General features: G+C 39.2%; 1 protein-coding gene across 1 annotated transcript in view; it reads left to right on the top strand.

Annotated features, from left to right (window-relative positions):
* Positions 1–1,206: 1,206 nt before the first annotated feature.
* The window catches only part of PPP1CB (protein phosphatase 1, catalytic subunit, beta isozyme), a 26,442-nt gene continuing 8,157 nt past the window's right edge, over positions 1,207–19,491 (top strand). The window contains exons 1-7 of the mRNA XM_011972576.1: positions 1,207–1,280; positions 1,895–2,026; positions 3,859–4,089; positions 6,748–6,852; positions 8,943–9,014; positions 13,368–13,519; positions 18,629–18,763. Of these exons, the coding sequence (XP_011827966.1) occupies positions 1,247–1,280; positions 1,895–2,026; positions 3,859–4,089; positions 6,748–6,852; positions 8,943–9,014; positions 13,368–13,519; positions 18,629–18,763 (861 nt within the window). The 5' untranslated portion in view covers positions 1,207–1,246. The remainder of the gene's footprint in view (positions 1,281–1,894; positions 2,027–3,858; positions 4,090–6,747; positions 6,853–8,942; positions 9,015–13,367; positions 13,520–18,628; positions 18,764–19,491) is intronic.

Raw genomic sequence — 19,491 nt, 5'->3', positions numbered from 1 at the left:
CATATTTGCTAAAGCACATTTGAATGTTATCTGTGTCTCCTCTTTATTGCCTCCTTTTTGCTTTTATATTAACATATTAGTGGAATATATAACTTTTGCATGTGGAGGCCTTTTTTTTTTTTTTTTTTTTTTAAGCCTCTTATTGACCTGACAAAGGAATCAGCAATTTTTAGCAGGAAATATATGGACTTTTATTTTATTTTACTTTACTTTTGAGATGGGGTCTCACTCACCCCAGCTGAAGTGCAGTGGCACAATCTCAGCTCTCTGCAGCCTCCGCCTCCTGGGGTCAAGTGAACCACCTCAGCCTCTGAGTAGCTGAGACCACAAGCATGCACCATCATGCCCAGTTAATTTTTTTGTATTTTGGTAGAGATGGGGTTTCATCATGTTGCCCAGGGCGACCTTTCACTTCTGAGCTCAAGTGATCTGCCCACCTTGGCCTCCCAGTGTGTTGGAATTACAGGCGTGAGCCACCATGCCCAGCCTTTATTTTTATTTTGCAGAGACAGGGTCTGTCTCTGTCACCAAAACTGAAATGCCCTAGTGCCATCATAGCTCACTGCAGCCTCAACCTCCTGGCCTCAAGCAACTCTGCTACTATGCTAGGCTAATTCTGTTTTTTAAAAAAGTCTTTTGTTGACACAGGGCCTTGCTTTGCTGCCCAGGCTGGTTTCGAACTCCTGGCTTCAAGCAGTCCTCCCGCTTTGACCCCCCCAAAGTGCTGGGATTACAGGTGCAAGCTATTGCTCCCAGCCTATTTTCTTTTCTTAAATGCCCTTTCACTTAAGATTAAATGAGAGCTCAGCAGTAAATTTAAGGTTAAAGGGAGTCAGGGGAGATGGTGATGAGAGAAAATGATTACAAGTTGAGTTCAGTGGAGCAAGTAAGGAACTCCTCTCTTTCTCCATGCACCATTCCACTCCCTTTCATCCCACAAGTTACTGGAAACCATATTATCTTATGGCTCAGTAATGCAAGAATGCCTCAGTCCATCTAAATAGCCTTTAGAGGTTTTAATATAATGCTCTATTGGGAATATTAACAATATGTTAAATTTTAATACATAGCTGATATCTTTTTTGTTTTGATCAGAAAGTGGAGAGAGCAGTAGCTAAAATTTTGGGGAACTGCTGGTAACATTCCAAGAAAGTGTGAAGCTAAATCACCTACTAAAAATTACAATTTAATCTCCTTTTCTTCATAGCACGTTGTTCTTAATGATGCTATTCTGACATCCTACTAGATGCAGGATAAGAAAACAGGCCACACTTTAAAGGGTGCGGGCTCTGAAACCTTTTTTTTTTTTTTTTTTTTTTTTGAGACGGAGTCTCGCTCTTCTTGCCCAGGCTGAAGTGCAATGGGGCAATCTCAGCTAATTGCAACCTCGCCTCCCAGGTTCAAGCGATTCTCCTGACTCAGCCTCCCGATTAGCTGGGATTACAGGCATGCACCATCACACCTGGCTAATTTTGTGTTTTTGGAGAGATGGGGTTTCTCCATGTTGATCAGGCTGGTCTTGAACTCTCAACCTCAGGTGATTTGCCCGCCTCAGCCTCCCAAGGTGCTGGGATTACAGGTATGAGCTACTGCGCTCGGCCCTGAAATCTTTTAGGTCTCTTTGGCTACTAGGCCCCAGGATGGCCACAGTACAGCAAAAAACAGGACTGCATTTCATCAACAGCAGACTTAAGGAGCATCATCAGGAGCCAGTAACATTGAAAATAGAAGTCAAAGATCATAGAATAACATTATTTTAAACCATGGGACCAAATAGGGTCGTTTGCTGCCTGTGTGAGTTTTCTGATTTTTAAAATATGGGCATGACTCTTTGTAAAAGATTATTATATGAGTAAATTTTAGAAAACTGACTGTTTTATTTATTGTTTGTCAGTACGAGGATGTCGTCCAGGAAAGATTGTGCAGATGACTGAAGCAGAAGTTCGGGGCTTATGTATCAAGTCTCGGGAGATCTTTCTCAGCCAGCCTATTCTTTTGGAATTGGAAGCACCGCTGAAAATTTGTGGTATGTAAATGGGTAAAGTTGGAAACAACTCTTTCGAATCATGTTTTTCCTCCCATGTTTACATTGAGGATGATCTAGAGAAAACATTTTCTGAAAATTTTGTATAAAACCGATCAGTAGGCTTTACTAAATAAAAGTGTATAAAAATTGAAGCTTATAAAAATGACAAGTTACAGACAAGATGAAAGTACTTGCTATATATACAACAGATAAAAGGAGTTCTATTTATAATATATAAAGAGTTCTTAGAAATAAATAAGAGAAAGTAGTATATAAAAGTAACATAGGAAGAGGAAGATCTTAGAAGAAATTCAAATGGCTGGTAAGCATAAGGACCTCAGCCTCTTTAGTAATCAGTGATGTGCAATTTAAAACAAGTCTCCAACTCTAGTCAGATTACAAAAGAAAACCAAAGATTGATGTTTAATGTTGTCAAGGATGTCAAGAAAAGGGCATTTTACTACACTGGTTAGAGAAAAATAGGTGTATAATTTAGAGGGTCAGTATGGCAACATCTGTGTCTTCTAACTTTTATGTTATTTTAATTTGTTTTGAAGATTATGCTACTTTATAACTTGTATTCTTTTAAGTTTTACAGTGGCTTTTTTACAGTGCCCAGCAAATAAGAAATACTAGCTAAGTAAATGTTTGTTTTTTGGTTGGTTGATTGGTTGGTTGGTTGGTTTTTCTTTGAGACAGAGTTTCACTTTTGTTGCCCAGGCTGGAGTGCAATGGCATGTTCTCGGCTCATTGCAACCTCCAGCTCCCGGATTCAGGTGATTCTTCTGCCTCAGCCTCCTGAGTAGCTGGGATTACAGGCGTGTGCCACCATGCCCAGCTGACTTTTTGTATTTTTAGTAGAGACAGGGTTTCTTCATGTTGGCCAGGCTGGTCTCGAACTCCTGACCTCAGGTGATCCACCCACCTTGACCTCCCAAAGTGCTGGGATTATAGGCATGAGCCATGCAGCTGGCCAGTAAATGTTTGTTGAATGGATCAATGAACTTAGAATATCATACCTTTAAGTAAGAGGTAGTAGTTCGGAATTTGGGGAAAGTAATCAGTCCCCTGTATAAACTTAAATGAAGCAAATGTAGTTATAGAGGTGATCTTAAAATTAGAATTAAGTATTAAAGTATTCTTTGAAGGTTTCTTTAAAATGTAATATAGAAATAACTTGAAGGTAATAGAAGTTATTTGTACTACGTATTTCTAAAGTTTTACTATTTGTCTCCATATTTGGCGTTAAAAAGTGACGTAAGTTAAACTGCCAGATAATAAGATTGTTTTAGTTATCTATTGTTGTATAATAAATCATTCCAAAACTTTGTGGCTTACAGCAACATTAATTTACCATCTCACAATTTCTGTGGGTCAGGAATTCAGGAACAGCTTAGTGGGTCCTCTGGCTCTGGGTCTCTCACAAGGCTCCAATTAAGGCGTGATCTCGGGCTGCAGTCATCTGAAGGTTGAACTGTGAAAGGATTCAGTTCCTTATAGGCTGATGGACTAAGAGCCTCAGTTCCAAATGAGCTGTTGGTCAGAGGCCTCCCTCAGTTCTTTGCTACGTGGGATGCTTCATTAGACAGCTGGTTTCATCAGCGAGCATGGAAGAAGGTGAGAGAGTGCAAGCAGGATGAAAGTCACAGTCTTTTGTAACTTAATCTTGGAAGTGACAGCCCATCTCACTTTTGCTTGTTAGAAGTCACTAAATACAGCCCATACTCAAGGGCAGGGGAGGATTACACAGGATGTGAACATTGGGAATCATTTCATAGAAGCTGCTTATAACAGTAACCAGTTTTTCTAAAACTGACTTTTTCTCTTTTTAGGAGATATTCATGGACAATATACGGATTTACTGAGATTATTTGAATATGGAGGTTTCCCACCAGAAGCCAACTATCTTTTCTTAGGAGATTATGTGGACAGAGGAAAGCAGTCTTTGGAAACCATTTGTTTGCTATTGGCTTATAAAATCAAATATCCAGAGAACTTCTTTCTCTTAAGAGGAAACCATGAGTGTGCTAGCATCAATCGCATTTATGGATTCTATGATGAGTGTAAGTGAAAATAAAGACTTAGAAAAGTAATTTATGGAAACATTGCCTAATAATTTTCCGGTTCAAAAGAATTCCTTTGATTCAGAGTTTTTTCAAAATAAGATCTATCAGGCATAGGCCAGGAAGAGGAACCTGAAACTGGGAAACATGTTACTAATTAAATTGGTTCCTTGAGATCTCCCTGGTCATGTTTCAGATTGACTGGCTGCAGCTTACCTGGCTGAAGAGGCTCTTTTAAAATTAGTTTATTTAGAAACTATTCAGGTGAAACAGAAGTCACCGTAGACAGTGGCCCTTGGTTTTCTAGTGTCCATTAAGGTTTTAGCTCTCAGCATTCTTGTGGTATGACAGAAGCTCTATTAGTCCTGTGTCATCAGAATTATTGAGAAATTCTGTGAAACTCTTTAAAAGTCAGAGTTTAATATTATTAGAATTTAAATATGTGTCTATAAACCTTGGAAGACAAAGATACTGAATACTCTGGGGTATCCTTATTTTACTCTTTTTCATTAGTAGGAAATCACCGGTTTGGTATTGTATGTTTTCAAGTGTTATTATTAAAATACCCTACTAGATTCAAATTTGGTCTTTTGGTTTTATTAGAGTACGGGAGTAAGTATATGTTTGGTTAATTAGAATCAATTATAATTTTCAAATTGAATTCTTTTTTTATTGCTGTCTTCCCTATTAGAATCTATTTTTGCTTTTTTTCAGTCCTTAATTATGTTAGAGACCTATTCAAACTCATATCTCCTTGATTTACATAATGATTTGATGAAGTTTGAGGGTGTGTTATATGTGCCAGGCACGATTGTGAACACAGTGCATGAAGCAAGACACAATACAGATTATCTCTGTTCTCATGGAGCTTATATTCTTTTTCTTTTTCCCCCCAAGTGTTTATCCAGCACTGATTGGCCTTACCTGTCCACCCAAATAGCAGGTCATCAGCCCAGCTGGGATTGTATGTCCTTGTAGTGAAAAAAGGCTCTATCAGGCTTCCAGTGCTTAATGAAAATAGCCTTTCTTTTTTCTTTTCTTTTTTTTGAGACGAAGTTTCGCTCTTGTCACCTGGGCTAGAGTGTAATGGCGCAATCTCAGCTCACTGCAACCTCCACCTCCCGGGTTCAGGCGATTCTCCTGCCTCAGCCTTCTGGTTAGCTGGGATTACAGGCACGCACCACCTTGCCTGGCTAATTTTGTATTTTTAGTAGAGATGGGGTTTCTCTGTGTTGGTCAGGCTGGTCTTGAACTCCCAACCTCAGGTGATCCACCCACCTCGGCCTCCCAGAATGCTGGGATTACAGGCGTGAGCCACTGCGCCTGGCCATGAGCTTACATTCTAATAGAAATGATTATGTGTTTGATTTTATATTGTATTTTATTTCTGAGGTGTAGTGTGTGGTTTGAATTACTTAGACTAACAGAGGAAATGGGTTGGAGTACATCAAACTACAACATTCTTCCTAAAGCTACATCAGAAATGGAGGTATATTTTTAAACGATAAAAGATGGGCAAGAATGTCCTTGGGGGTAGAAATGACATCAAATGAAATAATGTATGGGAGAGCAACTTGTAAACAGTGCTTTGAGTTATGTACTTACTCATTAAGGGGCAGGTGGCGGCATAAAAGCACAGGAAGTTAGTACTTGTGTCTTTCATCCCTTCCCTAGCTTAGTAGTTGTACCTTATTACCAAATTCAGAAAAATTGAGTAACTCTAAAAAGGTGAACATACACTTGAGGTTGTCTTTGTCGTAGCTTTTTATGCTAGGCTATAGGAAAATTATAGCCTTTGTGCCTCTATTTATACTTCCTATAATGCCAAGTTGTAATTCACACAAGAGAGAATACCAGTTAAACACTTGGAAATTTTCCTTCCTTGGCAGTAAGTTTATACTGTGTTACTCAATGCATTAGTGTTAAAATGGACAGTTTCCAGAGGCACCCTTTCACTTCTGCTTGCTTGTTTGGCTAGGTATTTAGTCCACATATTGAAGGGAAAAAAATGAGCCAACAGCCTATTAGACTGTTTAAAAATTGCTGTATTATAGTGATCTTAAAAGACAAAAATTGTTTGATGTATTTCATAAAACACCTAGCACAGTCTTTGTGTTTTGTTTTTTAAGTGTTAAATTTGATTAGGTTTATTTTAAGTTGTCAGAAATTGTATGTATTTATAATGTACAGCATGATATCTTGAAATATATATACATTGCAGAATGGTTAAATCTAGCTGATTTAACATATGCATTACCTCAAAAAGTTAGCATTTTGGGAGAAAACAACACTTAAAATTTAGTGTTTTACAAGGATACAATATAGTGTTAACTGTAGTCACTATGTTATACAATAGATCTTCTGTTTATTCCTACTACCCAACTGATACTTTGTATTCTTTGACCAACATCTTCCCATCCCACCCCTACCCCCCAGCACAATCTTTGAAGTCTTGGTAACTTTACTGAAGGTATTGAATGTTTATTATAGTTGTTGCCTTTTTAAAAGTATGTAAATAACATTTATGTATTATAGAAAAAGTTCTTTATAGATAAACATGAAGAAGAAAATTGAAATCATTCATAATCCTGTGGCTTTGAGATAACTGATGAGAACAGTTTTAGATTTTTAAATTTATTCTATCTGTTCTTTTTATAGGCAAACGAAGATTTAATATTAAATTGTGGAAGACCTTCACTGATTGTTTTAACTGTCTGCCTATAGCAGCCATTGTGGATGAGAAGATCTTCTGTTGTCATGGAGGTAGACTAGTAAATTTACCTTACAGATTTTTTGTATTCTTCTATTATTCGGAAAATACCTATAATAATTAAGAGACTATGGAAAACAAAGCAGTGCTGGTGTGAAAACTCAAGTGATTAAAACCATTTTAAGCATGGCTAAACCTCTTTTAATAATTAGAAATTTATTTATAAGTGAAAATGTAATACTTCTTTAAATACAGTTTCACATATAAAGAGGATAACTAGAGTTGTTTGAGAAAGTCTCCTTTGCCTCAAGTTTTAACAGAAAGACACCCCTGCTATTTGTTAGTGAAAATGAGAGGATCGTTATCTTTCTGCCCATATTGAAATCTTTCATCAGAATCCAAATAAAATTGAGTTTAATATTAACATATATCAAGAATTCTAGGCTTCATATAGTATGTTTGCTTTAGTGTTAACAATAAAATAAAATAATTTTTGGTAGATTGGTAAGTTACTCTGTATGACTTATGAAATAAGCTTGAAGTTTATTTTGAAAGTTTATTTGAAAAATTAATGTATATGTCTAACACCTGGCTAGATGCCATGAAAATATGTAGATAATGTATGATCTGACGATCTTGAAGAGTTAAAAACCTGTTGCTAAGATATTTATGGAACATAATTGAATAATAAAAGGTACTTAATATGTCAGAACTTACTAAGACACTAATTATGAGAAGTCAGGAGGAGGAAAGACTGAGCACATACGTATATGGAGGCATGGGTTTTAGAGGATAAATAGACTTTGGAGAAGTTAAAAGGACTTGAGACACTCTTTGTTGCTAGTTTAGGGAGTGTGTAAGAACTGGCCTGACTAGATAGAAGGTCAAGTACATGCTGGGAAATGATGGGATCAGATTGTGGAGATTTGAATATTGAGCAAAGGAGTTTGATGAATGATTTAATAACCATATTGGGTTTTTGTACAGGGAAGTAATTTAATGGAAATAGTGTTAAGAAAATTAGTTTTTCATCAGTATATGGGAAGAATTAAAGTGGAAAAACGCTGAAAAGCTAGATACACTTGCCTAGGTCTGAGGTAATAAATGGTTTATTCTCTGGCAGAACATAATTCACTATATTAATTGAAATATGTTTTCCAGTAGATACTAAACACGTAATGAATTGTAGTTTGTGTACATTAGTCTAGCTAAGGATAGAAGTGTAGCAGTATGGATATGAATGTTTAGCTTCATTCCTTGTGATGATACTTGGATTGCCTACCAGAGAGGAATAGTAGCTTATATACCACTTTAAAGATTGCAGAGTATTTTTATGAGCTTTTCCTGTTAATCCTTCTGATCAGTAGTTTGTGACTTCATGAAGATAATGAACATGTTGGAGTGGGATGTGAAAAGAAGGTCTTAGTCTTAGGGAACCAAGTGGGGCACTTTCACTTAGAAGTTGAAATGTTTAAGATTAGTGGTAAGAACTGGCAAAAGTGGTAGGAAGGGTTGCAGTTGATTATGTTTCTATGAAGGCCAGGGAATGATTGGAAAAAAGAATGGTGGGTTTTTTTTCCTTAGGAAGTCTTTTGAAATATAAAGGAATTTCTTTTCCCTAGTAGGGAAAAATGGAAAAAAAAATTATAATGCTTTATTGTATCAGAGTGGGATTCCTAATAACACTATGTTGCCCTTTAAGACGTTAAAAGGAGCCAGGCGCGGTGGCTCATGCCTGTAATCCCAGCACTTTGGGTGGCCGAGGCAGGCGGATCATGAGGTCAAGCGATCGAGACCAGCCTGGCCAACATGGTGAAACCCCATCTTTACTAAAAATACAAAAAATTAGCTGGGTGTGGTGGCGCGCACCTATAGTCCCAGCTACTTGGGAGGCTGAGGCAGGAGAATCGCTTGAACCCAGAAGGTGTAGGTTGCAGTGAGCTGAGATCATGCTACTGCACTCTAGCCTGGGTGATGGAGTAAGACTCTGTCCCAAAAAAAAAAAAGACATTAAATGGGACACTTTTCAGTATCTTTGATTTCACATGGTGAATCTATTTTGATTGTATGCTTTTTATTCAGTGACTATTAAAATATTGAAATTTTTAGCTATCAGTACTATGTCTCATCTTTTTATTTTTAGGATTGTCACCAGACCTGCAATCTATGGAGCAGATTCGGAGAATTATGAGACCTACTGATGTCCCTGATACAGGTAAGTATAGCTCTCTATAGTTTAATTATTTTGTGTAAAGTGTTGTCATATTTGAACCTGATTACATTTAGTGGAAGTAGGATTGGTTTATGTAATAAATAAAAGAGTTTTTTTTATAGTCAGTAAGCCAGCTGCAGATTACTTTATTTGCAGTAATACAAAATTTTTCACTTTGCACTGATCCTCAAAATGTGGAACCTTTTTATTTATAGTCATAATATGGTTCTGTCACCCTTATTTGATCACAAAAAGGATTTTGCTATTGAGTCCTCATCTATTTTTCTAAATTCCCTTGTTCATCCTGGCGTTGGTTGTTTTTCAAAAACTTGTTAAATTAACCAAAAGTTTTTTAACTAAAATAATCTGTTCTTTGCTTCTTAGGCAAGGATACAACTACCTTCTTTTGAATTGTCTAGTAGTTTTTTGTTATTTTCTGCATCCTCTATTTCAGATTTTTAGAGCTTTTTTTCAAGGGGATGTGGGAGGGATTTCTTTTTGTTGCCCAGGCTGGACTTGAATTCCTAGGCTCAAGCAATCCTCCTGCCTCAGCTTCTGAGTAGCTAGGACTCCAGGCATGGGCTGTACCTGGCTTAAATTTTTAGAGCTCTTAAGGCTCTAGAGACCTGTGGTCAGTTTTGTGAAAATTACATTGGAAATCTGTGGGAAGACTGGGAGCAGTGGCGCTCACGCCTGTAATCCCAGCACTTTGGGAGGCTGAGGTGGTCAGGATCACTTGAGGTCAGGAGTTTAACACCAGCCTGACCAGACAAGACGAAACCCCATATCTACTAAAAATAACAAAAATTAGCTGGGCATGGCGGTGCGTACCTGTAATCCTAGCTACTCAAGAGGCTGAGGCATGAGAATCACTTGAACCCGGGAGACAAGAGGTTGCAGTGAGCCGAGATCACACCACTACACTCCAGCCTGGGTGACAGAGTGAAACTATCTCAAAAAAAAAAAAAAAAAAAAAGAAACAACCACCACAAAAAATGCTACTCAGCACTACACATCAACCATTATAAATGGTATAGATCCTCTGATGTCAGTAGCCATGTAATACACTGTATGTTGTAATAAATTGTGTTATAAGCTTTTTTTGTTTTTTTGAGACAGAGTCTTTCTGTGTCACCAGCCTGGGGGGCAATGGCGCAATCTCAGCCTCCTGAGTAGCTGGGACTATAGGCAGCCACCACTGCGCCCAGCTAATTTTTTGTATTTTTAGTAGAGACGAGGTTTCACCATGTTGGCCAGAATAGTCTTGATCTCTTGACCTCGTGATCCACCCGCCTTGGCCTCCCAAAGTGCTGGGATTACAGGCGTGAGCCACTGCTCTGGCCTGCGTTGAGCTTTTTTACATAACACGACTTGTGTTGATTATTTTTAAAAGTATGCATTTTATCACAGTTTTTTTATTGTCATTATAGAATACATTTGACTTGATGTAATAGAAACTAGTATTTAGATAGTATTTTATTTAAAATGCTGTTTTTAGGCCTTGTGCACTAGTTCGTGCTTGTAATTCCAGCACTTTGGGAGGCCAAGGCAGGAAGATCACTTGAGGCCGGGAGTCGAGACCAACCTGGGCACCATAACACCCACGTCTACAGAGAGAGAGAAAAAAAAATTTTAATTAGCCACGTGTGGTGGTGCCCCAGCTACTCAGGAGGCTGAGGCAGGAGGATCACTTGAGCCCAGGAAGTTGAGGCTGCAGTGACCTGTGATTGTGCTCCTGCACTCTAGCCTGGGTGACAGAGTGAGACCCTGTCTTTCAAAAAACACCCAAAGTGCTATTTTTAAAATAAGGTATAATATAAATATGTATTAGTCATTCTTCAGAATTTGTTTATAGTTCAGATGTAAATTTCAAGTGTGATATGCTAGGCTTCTATTTTTAGCATATTTTATTTTAGCATATTTTAATGAGAAGTTTTTGAGATGCTGAAAACGATTAATCTTTGATAGCGTCTGCAACATTCAGAAATTTAATTTATAAATTAATACATTATTTGAAACAGTCTAGTTGATTGCGATGCTAGCTCATTAAACAATGAACCTTGACTGAAAACCTTTTTTTTTTTTTTTGAGACGGAATTTCACTCTTGTTGCCCAGACTGGAGTGCAGTGGCGCGATCTTAGCTCACTGCAACCTCCGCCTCCCAGTTTCAAGCAGTTCTCTTGCCTCAGCCTCCCGAGTAGCTGGAATAACAGGCACCTGCCACTGCCCAGCTAATTTTTGTATTTTTAATAGGGACGGGGTTTCACCATGTTGGCCAGGCTGCTCTGGAACTCCTGACCTCAGGTGATCCGCCCACCTTGGCCTCCCAGAGTGCTAGGATTACAGGCATTAGCCACTGTACCCGGCCTGAAATTCTTATCTTGACCCTGTTAAGGTTAAAGAATTCCAGATTGTTGTTGCTACCATTATTTGATTTTTTTAATGCATCCACACTCTCATATTTCCTAAACCTTAAACTGTATTCTATACAGTTTTATTGTCACACTGAAATTATAGATTCTTAATACCTTAGCTTTCTACTGGAAACAGGCTGGAAAGTATGAGAGCATTATTAAGCACTGGGTGTGTGTATATTTTCGAAGAGTCAGCTTCAACCAGAAAGGGCTTACGATTTGAGACTGACTGTTCCAGTGGATTTTGTGTGCTAGTGAATTTCTTAAAACATCATACAGGAAGCTTGGGATATATCAACGATAGAAACTGAGTACATTGCCACTAATTCTACAGAATTGTATCTTGCCTCTGTCAAGATACGATGTACTGTAACTGAAAATGAAGATGTCCTTCCCTCCTAAACCATACTGTGATGTTTATGGATTCTTTAAAATTCTTAAAACTGACTTACTTTTTAAAAAATATCTTCTCGGCCGCGCGCGGTGGCTCACATCTGTAATCCCAGCACTTTGGGAGACTGAGGCAGGCGGATCATGAGGTTAGGAGATTGAGACCATCCTGGCTAACACAGTGAAACCCTGTCTGTACTAAAAATACAAAAAATTAGCTGGGTGTGGGGTGTGCACCTGTAGTCCCAGCTACTCAGGAGGCTGAGGCAGGAGAATGGGATGAACCGGGGGCTGGAGTTTGCAGTGAGCCGAGATTGCGCCACTGCACTCCAGCCTGAGACTCCGTCTCAAATAAATATATATACACACACACACACACACACACACACACACATATATATATATCTTAGCCACTATAATTCTTAGAAAATCACTGTCATCTCAACATCCACCCTTCTTTTAATATCACTACAGTTGGACTTTTACCCACTCTGTTACCCTCAATCACCAAGAAACTTGCATTAAGTTCTGATGATTTAATTGTAAGTGGCACATTTTTGGTCTCTGTCCTGCTGCCCTTGTTCATGGCACATGTCCTACTTTATGACAGTTGTTTCCCCTTTCAGGATACCTTTACTAAGCCTTTTGTCTTGATCATTCCTTCTCAATACTTATGCTCATTCTCCCTCACCTGCCTGCCTATTAAATGTTTAGAGTCCTCAGAATTCATTTACTGGTCTTCTCACTTTGTATTCCCAAGGTGGTCTGAGTGCCTCTTAAGATTTCCATTACCATTAATTTGATAACAATACTCAGGTAAATATTTTTAACCGTGACCTCTTTTCCAAGGCTCCAGACATTACCAAAGTCGAGGATCTGATCTGATTTTGTTCTTCCACATTTAAAAAAAAATCCTCAGGCCCTCAGTAGAAAAGGTTTTTTTTACCCCTCAAGTGATCTATAGATCAAATACAATTCCAATGAAATCACAATTGAGTTTTTTATGGAATTAGGCAAATTGTTTTTAATGTTTATGTGGAAGAACAAAAGATCAAAAAGTAACTGAGACAATCTTGAGAGAAAAAAAAATGGAGGATACTAGCCCTGCCAAATATAAAGACTTGTTTAAAAGCTCTAGTCTGTTACTGGCTCAGGGATGAATCAGATAGACTAACGGAATAGACTGGTGCTCAGAAACAGTGGAACTGTAAGGAAAGGATGAACTATTGAGGAAATGCTGCTGGGTTCTTTGGTTATTCATATGGAGAAACTACACAAAAGATGAACAGTGTTTTCCATATATTATTGTGCTATAAGTGCCATACACATATTTCCTATATGTGGAAAGGGTTGGAAAGCACTACCTTAAGAGGCCATGGAAGATTATATTTGTATGGTTGCTTTAACAAAAATATGAGTTACATAGGCTGGGCAAGTGATTGTCATTGTTTAGTAAAAAGTAAGAGGGTCAGAGAGGAACTGAAATTTGATGTAGATGTGCTATAAATCTGTAAATTTTGTTCTTAATTGCTGTATTTCTGTCCTTTAAAGGTTTGCTCTGTGATCTGCTATGGTCTGATCCAGATAAGGATGTGCAAGGCTGGGGAGAAAATGATCGTGGTGTTTCCTTTACTTTTGGAGCTGATGTAGTCAGTAAATTTCTGAATCGTCATGATTTAGATTTGATTTGTCGAGCTCATCAGGTATGAAAGATAAGACTCTTAAGTGTTTTCTTTTTTCTTTCTTTTTTTGGGGGCAGACGGGGAGGGCAGACAGCATCTTGTTCTGTCACCCAGACTGGAGTGCAATGGCGCAATCTCTGCTCACTGCAACCTGTGCCTCCTGGGTTCAAGCAATTCTCGTGCCTCAGCCTCACAAGTAGCTGGGACTATAGGTGTGTGCCACCACACCTGGACTCTTAAACGTTTATTATTTGTTAACTTCACATAAGTCCTCTCATTTTGTTTTGAGGAAACATATCCAAGAAACCTAAATGAGTTGTACAAGGAAAGCAGTAGGAGAGGCGGCAGAGCCAGTTCCTGCATCTCACACTTAACGATCTAATGATTTGTTAACCTTTTATCACCCTAAAAGAGGAAATGTTTAGAAATATTTGGGGACTGGGCGTGGTGGCTCACATCTATAATCCCAGCACTTTGGCAAGCTGAGGTAGATGGATTGCTTCAGCACAGGAGTTTGAGACCAGCCTGGGCAACAAAATGAGATCCCATCTCTACAAAAAAATAAAAAATTTAGTTGGGTGTGGTGGTGCATACCTGTGGTCTCAGCTACATGGGAGGCTGAGGTGGGAGGATCGCTTGAGCCTAGGAGATCAAGGCTGCAGTGAGCCATGTTTATGCCACTGCTCGCCAGCCCTTGTGAAAGAGCCAGACCCAGTCTCAAAAAAAAAAAAAAAATGTGTTTTTGTAGTATACAGCAAATCTAACAAAATTTTCAGTGCGGCTTTGAAGCTTTGTAGACATGATTTAGATTTTTTTTTTCTTTTTTTTTTTTTTTTCTTTTTGAGATAGAGTCTCAGTCTGTCGCCCAGGCTGGAGTGCACTGGCACGATCTCTGCTCACTGTAACCTCCACCTCCCAGGCTCAAGTGATTCTCCTGCCTCAGCCTCCGGAGCAGCTGGGATTACAGGCGCACACCACCACGCCTGGCTCATTTTTGTATTTTTAGTAGAAACATGGTTTCACTATGTTGGCCAGGCTGGCCTTGAAGTCCTGAGCTCAAGTGATCTGCCCGTCTCGGCCTCCCAAAGTGCTGAGATTACAGGCCTGAGCACACTGTGCCCAGCCTCATTTTTGTATGGTCTTTGTGCATAATGGCGATTTTGATAAGAACAAACCACACTTTAAAAAAGCATTTTTTAGACCATTGAAGAATTTGATTGTGGCTGGGTGCAGTGGCTCATGCCTGTAATTCCAGCACTTTGGGAGGCTGAGGTGGGTGGATCCTTTGAGCCCCAGGAGTTGGAGACCAGTCTGAGCAACGTGACAAAACCCCGTCTCTACAGAAGATACAAAACTTAGCCAGGTGTGGTGGCGTGCACCTGTAGTCCCAGCTTACTTGGGAGGCTGTGGCAGGAGAATCGCTTGAGCTCGGGAGGTGGAGGTTGCAGTGAGTGTAGATTGCACCATTGCACTCCAGCTCGTGCAATGGGTGTGAAACCCAGTCTCAAAAAAGAAAATTTGATTGTAGACTCGGTAATAGGTATCAATTATTTAATCTTTTAATTGTTTATTTTAATTGTTTATTTTTGTTTGAGGCCGAGTCTCAGTCTGTCACCCAGGCTGAAGTGCAGTGGCGCGATCTCTGCTCACTGCAACTTCTGCTTCCCGGGTTGAAGTGATTCTCCTGCCTCAGCCTCCCAACTAGCTAAGACTACAGGTGCCTGCCACCACACCTGGCTAATTTTTGTATTTTTAGTATAGACAGGGTTTCACTATGCTGGCCAGGCTGGTGTCAAACTCCTGACCTCAGGTTATCTGCCCACCTCAGCCTCCCAAAGTGCTGGGATTACGGGTGTGAGCCACTGCTCCTGGCCGGTATCAATTATTTTAGCTGTGTCATAATCATTAATTGTTATGTAAGAAGAATGTCTGTGTTTTTCCAGGAATGCATATTCAAATGTGTAGAGGTAAAATGACATGCCTGAGATTTGCTTTAAAATAATATCAGCAGAGAGAAAGGGGGAGGGGGAAGATAAATGAAACAAATGTTGCAAAATCATGAAAAGTATTGAATTAGGCTGATGAGTTAATGAGAGTTAATTCAAGTCTTCTTGATCTACTTTTGTGTATATTTGAAATTTTTCATTATAAAAACATTTATACAGTTTAGGGTTTTTGATTATCTTTTATGTCCTCCACCACTAGGTTGCATACTCTCTAAGGAAGGGATTACGACTTGTTTTTGAATCTCTGTTGATTTGTACAGTTGCTGACATTGTAGCATATTGTATCATGCACACATAGTGTTGAATAAATTAACTAATAAAAGCATATTTAATTAAGTATATGCTGTCCCACAGTACTTCCCTTTTTTTCTGGAGCTTTACTCCCCGTGACACACACTGCTGCTGCCTCTTTCTTTGATCCTAAGTGATACAAGTGCCTGGCTTTTCATTCTTTGCATATTGTATATTACATGCCACTTTTATTTAGCAGGATTTTTTTGTGGTTCCGTTGAAATGAGGTCATGTTCCCACATCCTTTGCTTTTGACAAAGTAGTATTTTGTTGTTGTTGTTTGGCAAAGTAGTATTTTGTTGTTGGTGGTGGTGGTGGTGTTTTGTGAGACAGTCTCACACTGTCGCCCAGGCTGGTGTGCAGTGGCACCATCTTGGCTCGCTGCAACCTCCGCCTCCCGGGTTCAAGCGATTCTCCTGCCTCAGCTCCTGAGTATCTGGGACTACAGGCGCACGCCACCCCACCTGGCTAGTTTTTGTATTTTCAGTAGAGACAGGGTTTCACTGTGTTGACCAGGCTGATCTAGAACTCCTGACCTCGTGATCTGCCCACCTCGGCCTCCCAAAGTGCTGAGATGACAGGCGTGAGCCACCGCGCCTAGCCCAGCAAACAGTTTTTTAAATCAGTAAAACTGTGTTTATGATTTTGATAAATATGCCTTCTATTTATTAGATAACAAGGCAGAATTGCTAAGTTTCATAACTAAAATGACCCCTGATAATCAGTTTTTTTCAGCCATAGATCTTTATTCACTGCTCTTTTCAGAAATAAATGATGATTTTTAAAAATCAGGTTTCTGAACTACACTAGCTTGCTGGTCTTCTGTTTTCCAGAAACTGCCAAAATCCTCCTATTGTGCTTATTTTCAAATACTGTCTCTCAAATTCTACAAATATTGCCTTTAAAAAAGAAAATTTGAAAGAATGAACAAGTAAGCAAACTGACAAACCAAGAACTAAAAACATGGAGTGTGTGACCAGCCTGGGCAGCACAGTGAAACACGAAACCCTGTCTCTACAAAAAATATAAAAAATTGGCCGGGTGCAGTGGCTGACACATGAAATCTCAGCGTTTTGGGAGGCTGAGGCGGGTGGATCACCTGAGGTCAGGAGTTCGAGGCCAGCCTGACAAACATGGAGAAACCCCATCTCTACTAAAAATACAAGCTTAGCTGGGCATGGTGGCACATGCCTGTAATCCCAGCTGCTTGGGAGGATGAGGCAGGAGAATGGCCTGAACCTAAGAGGTGGAGGTTGCGGTGAGCCGAGATTGCACGGTAGCACTCCAGCCCGGGCAACAAGAGTGACACTCTGTCTCATAAATAAATAAATAAATAAATAACAAAAAAATTAGCCAGGCATGGTGCTACACACTTGTGGTCTCAGCTACTCAGGAGGCTGAGATGGGAAGATCTCTTGAGCCCCAGGAAGTCGTGACTGCAGTGAGCGAAGATTGTGCCACTGCACTCCAGCCTAGGCAGCAGAGCGAGACCCTGTCTCCACACAAAAACCACAGAAGCAACTAAAAATATGAGTACCATGCGCTCTGTCGGTCAGGAGTCACAGGGATTAGATAATGTGGCTGTGGTCTTAGGAGAAAAGGTTCATCTAAATTGTACCATAAGGTAATTTCAACAGAAGCATGTTTCTAGTACTGAGGTAGGAGTTATTTTAATAAGTAAATGCCTTTGTAATTGCTTTTTTGTGTTAGCAAGCGGTGTAGGATAATTTTGCTAATTAAAGGATCTCTAAAATAAATTTAAAAATAATCTTGCCCACCATAAACAAACATAAAATATTTACATATTATTGCGTACCTCAAATTTGTAGACTGAGAGAAAAGTTGTTTAAATTACTCAGAAATTGACAACTGGTTCTAGAAATGTTAACTCATCAAGGCCAGGCACGGTGGCTCATGCATGTAATCCCAGCACTTTGGGAGGCTGAGGGGGGCAGATCACTTGAGGTCAGGAGTTCGAAACCAGCCTGGCCAACATGACGAAACCTCATCTCTACTAAAAATACGAAAATTCGTCGGGCTTGGTGGTGGGTGCCTGTAATCCCAGCTATTTGGGAGGCTGAGGCGGGAGAATGGCTTGAATCTGGGAGGCAGAGGTTGCAGTGAGCCGAGACCATACCACTGCACTCCAGCCTGGGTGACAGAGCAAGATTCCATCTCAAAAAATTAAAAATAAAAATAAAAATACAGTCTGTTGGCAGTTAATTTAAGGAGCATGATCTGTGTAAATTAAACTCAACTTAGCAATATTTTCAGTGTGTAGCCAGTAATGTTTTCAGTATGTAGCCATATAATAAATAATAATAGATATTTTAAAAGCAAAGCAAGAAGTAAGCTCTTTGCAAAGTCTTTCATTGTCTGGTTGTTGCTCATTTAATGAAGGATTCTGTAGTTGGATTATAATGTCCTCATCAAAGTAGTAATTGGTGTCCCTCCAAAACACATGTAGATTAATTAAAATAAAGTTAAATTAAAACTTAAATTAAAGTACTTAGTGTCCCAGCTCCCTGTAGTCATGATACCTGTTAGTATATTTTGTTTCGTGGGGAGCCTTGCAAATGACATGATTTTTAAGCTTTCAGGAGTGATGAATTTAGTATTCCAATTAAGCTAAATTGTTGCCATTATAGAAAAGGCACACCAATTTTAATGTTCTAAGCAAAGTTTTAGAATAAAAATCACAACTTCCAAAACAAAACAGGGTGGTTTGAGGGTAAGGTGGGGCACAGTCTTTGCCACCTTAATCTTAATTAGTATAGATGGTTCAGAATTACTTACCAATAGATGTTTTTTCTTCTGACATTTCCTTTAACAGGTGGTGGAAGATGGATATGAATTTTTTGCTAAACGACAGTTGGTAACCTTATTTTCAGCCCCAAATTACTGTGGCGAGTTTGATAATGCTGGTGGAATGATGAGTGTGGATGAAACTTTGATGTGTTCATTTCAGGTATGATGTAAACATAAATATATAAAAACTAGAAATCTAATAAAAACTATTATCAGAATTCCTTTTAAATTTAGGAACTTTCCTTGAGCAAGTGTTGAAAGTCTATTTAATTCAGAAGTGATTACCACTCAAACTCATTAGATAGTTCTGTTTTCAGTCACAAAGTTTCCAGCATTTGTGGTGTATATCAAATACCGTTTTAGGGAACCTAAGTTATGTCAGTCATTCTTGATTCAGATGTTTAAATTGTTAAAATTCCTGTATGACCTGTTGAATAGTGGCTTACTAAAAGAATGTGAATGTAATGAATAGTTTAGGCTTTTGTTTTCTTTTGCAAAGTAAATGGGTAGAACAGACACTGGGAAAAGAGAATTACAAACTCTCTCGATGTTTATAATTCTCTTGATGAAAATAAAGTAAAATAGTTCTCTGGCTGGGTGCTGTGGCTCATGCCTATAATCCCAGCACTTTGGGAGGCTGAGGTGGGCGGATCATGAGGTCAGGAGATCAAGACCATCCTGGCTAACACTGTGAAACCCCATCTCTACTAAAAATACAAAAAAACTAGCTGGGTGTGGTGGCACGCACCTGTAGTCCCAGCTACTTGGGAGGCTGAGGCAGGAGGATGGTGTGAACCCACGAGGCGGAGCTTGCACTGAGCCGAGATCACGCCACTGCACTCCAGCCTGGGCAACAGAGCAAGACGTGGCCTCAAAAAAAAAAAAAAA

This window comes from Mandrillus leucophaeus, unplaced genomic scaffold (assembly GCF_000951045.1).
Source record: "Mandrillus leucophaeus isolate KB7577 unplaced genomic scaffold, Mleu.le_1.0 Scaffold13, whole genome shotgun sequence".
NCBI classification, from domain to species: Eukaryota; Metazoa; Chordata; class Mammalia; order Primates; family Cercopithecidae; genus Mandrillus; species Mandrillus leucophaeus.
The sequence above is the reverse complement of the archived record's forward strand: the minus strand, read 5'-3'. Positions and strand labels throughout refer to the sequence as shown.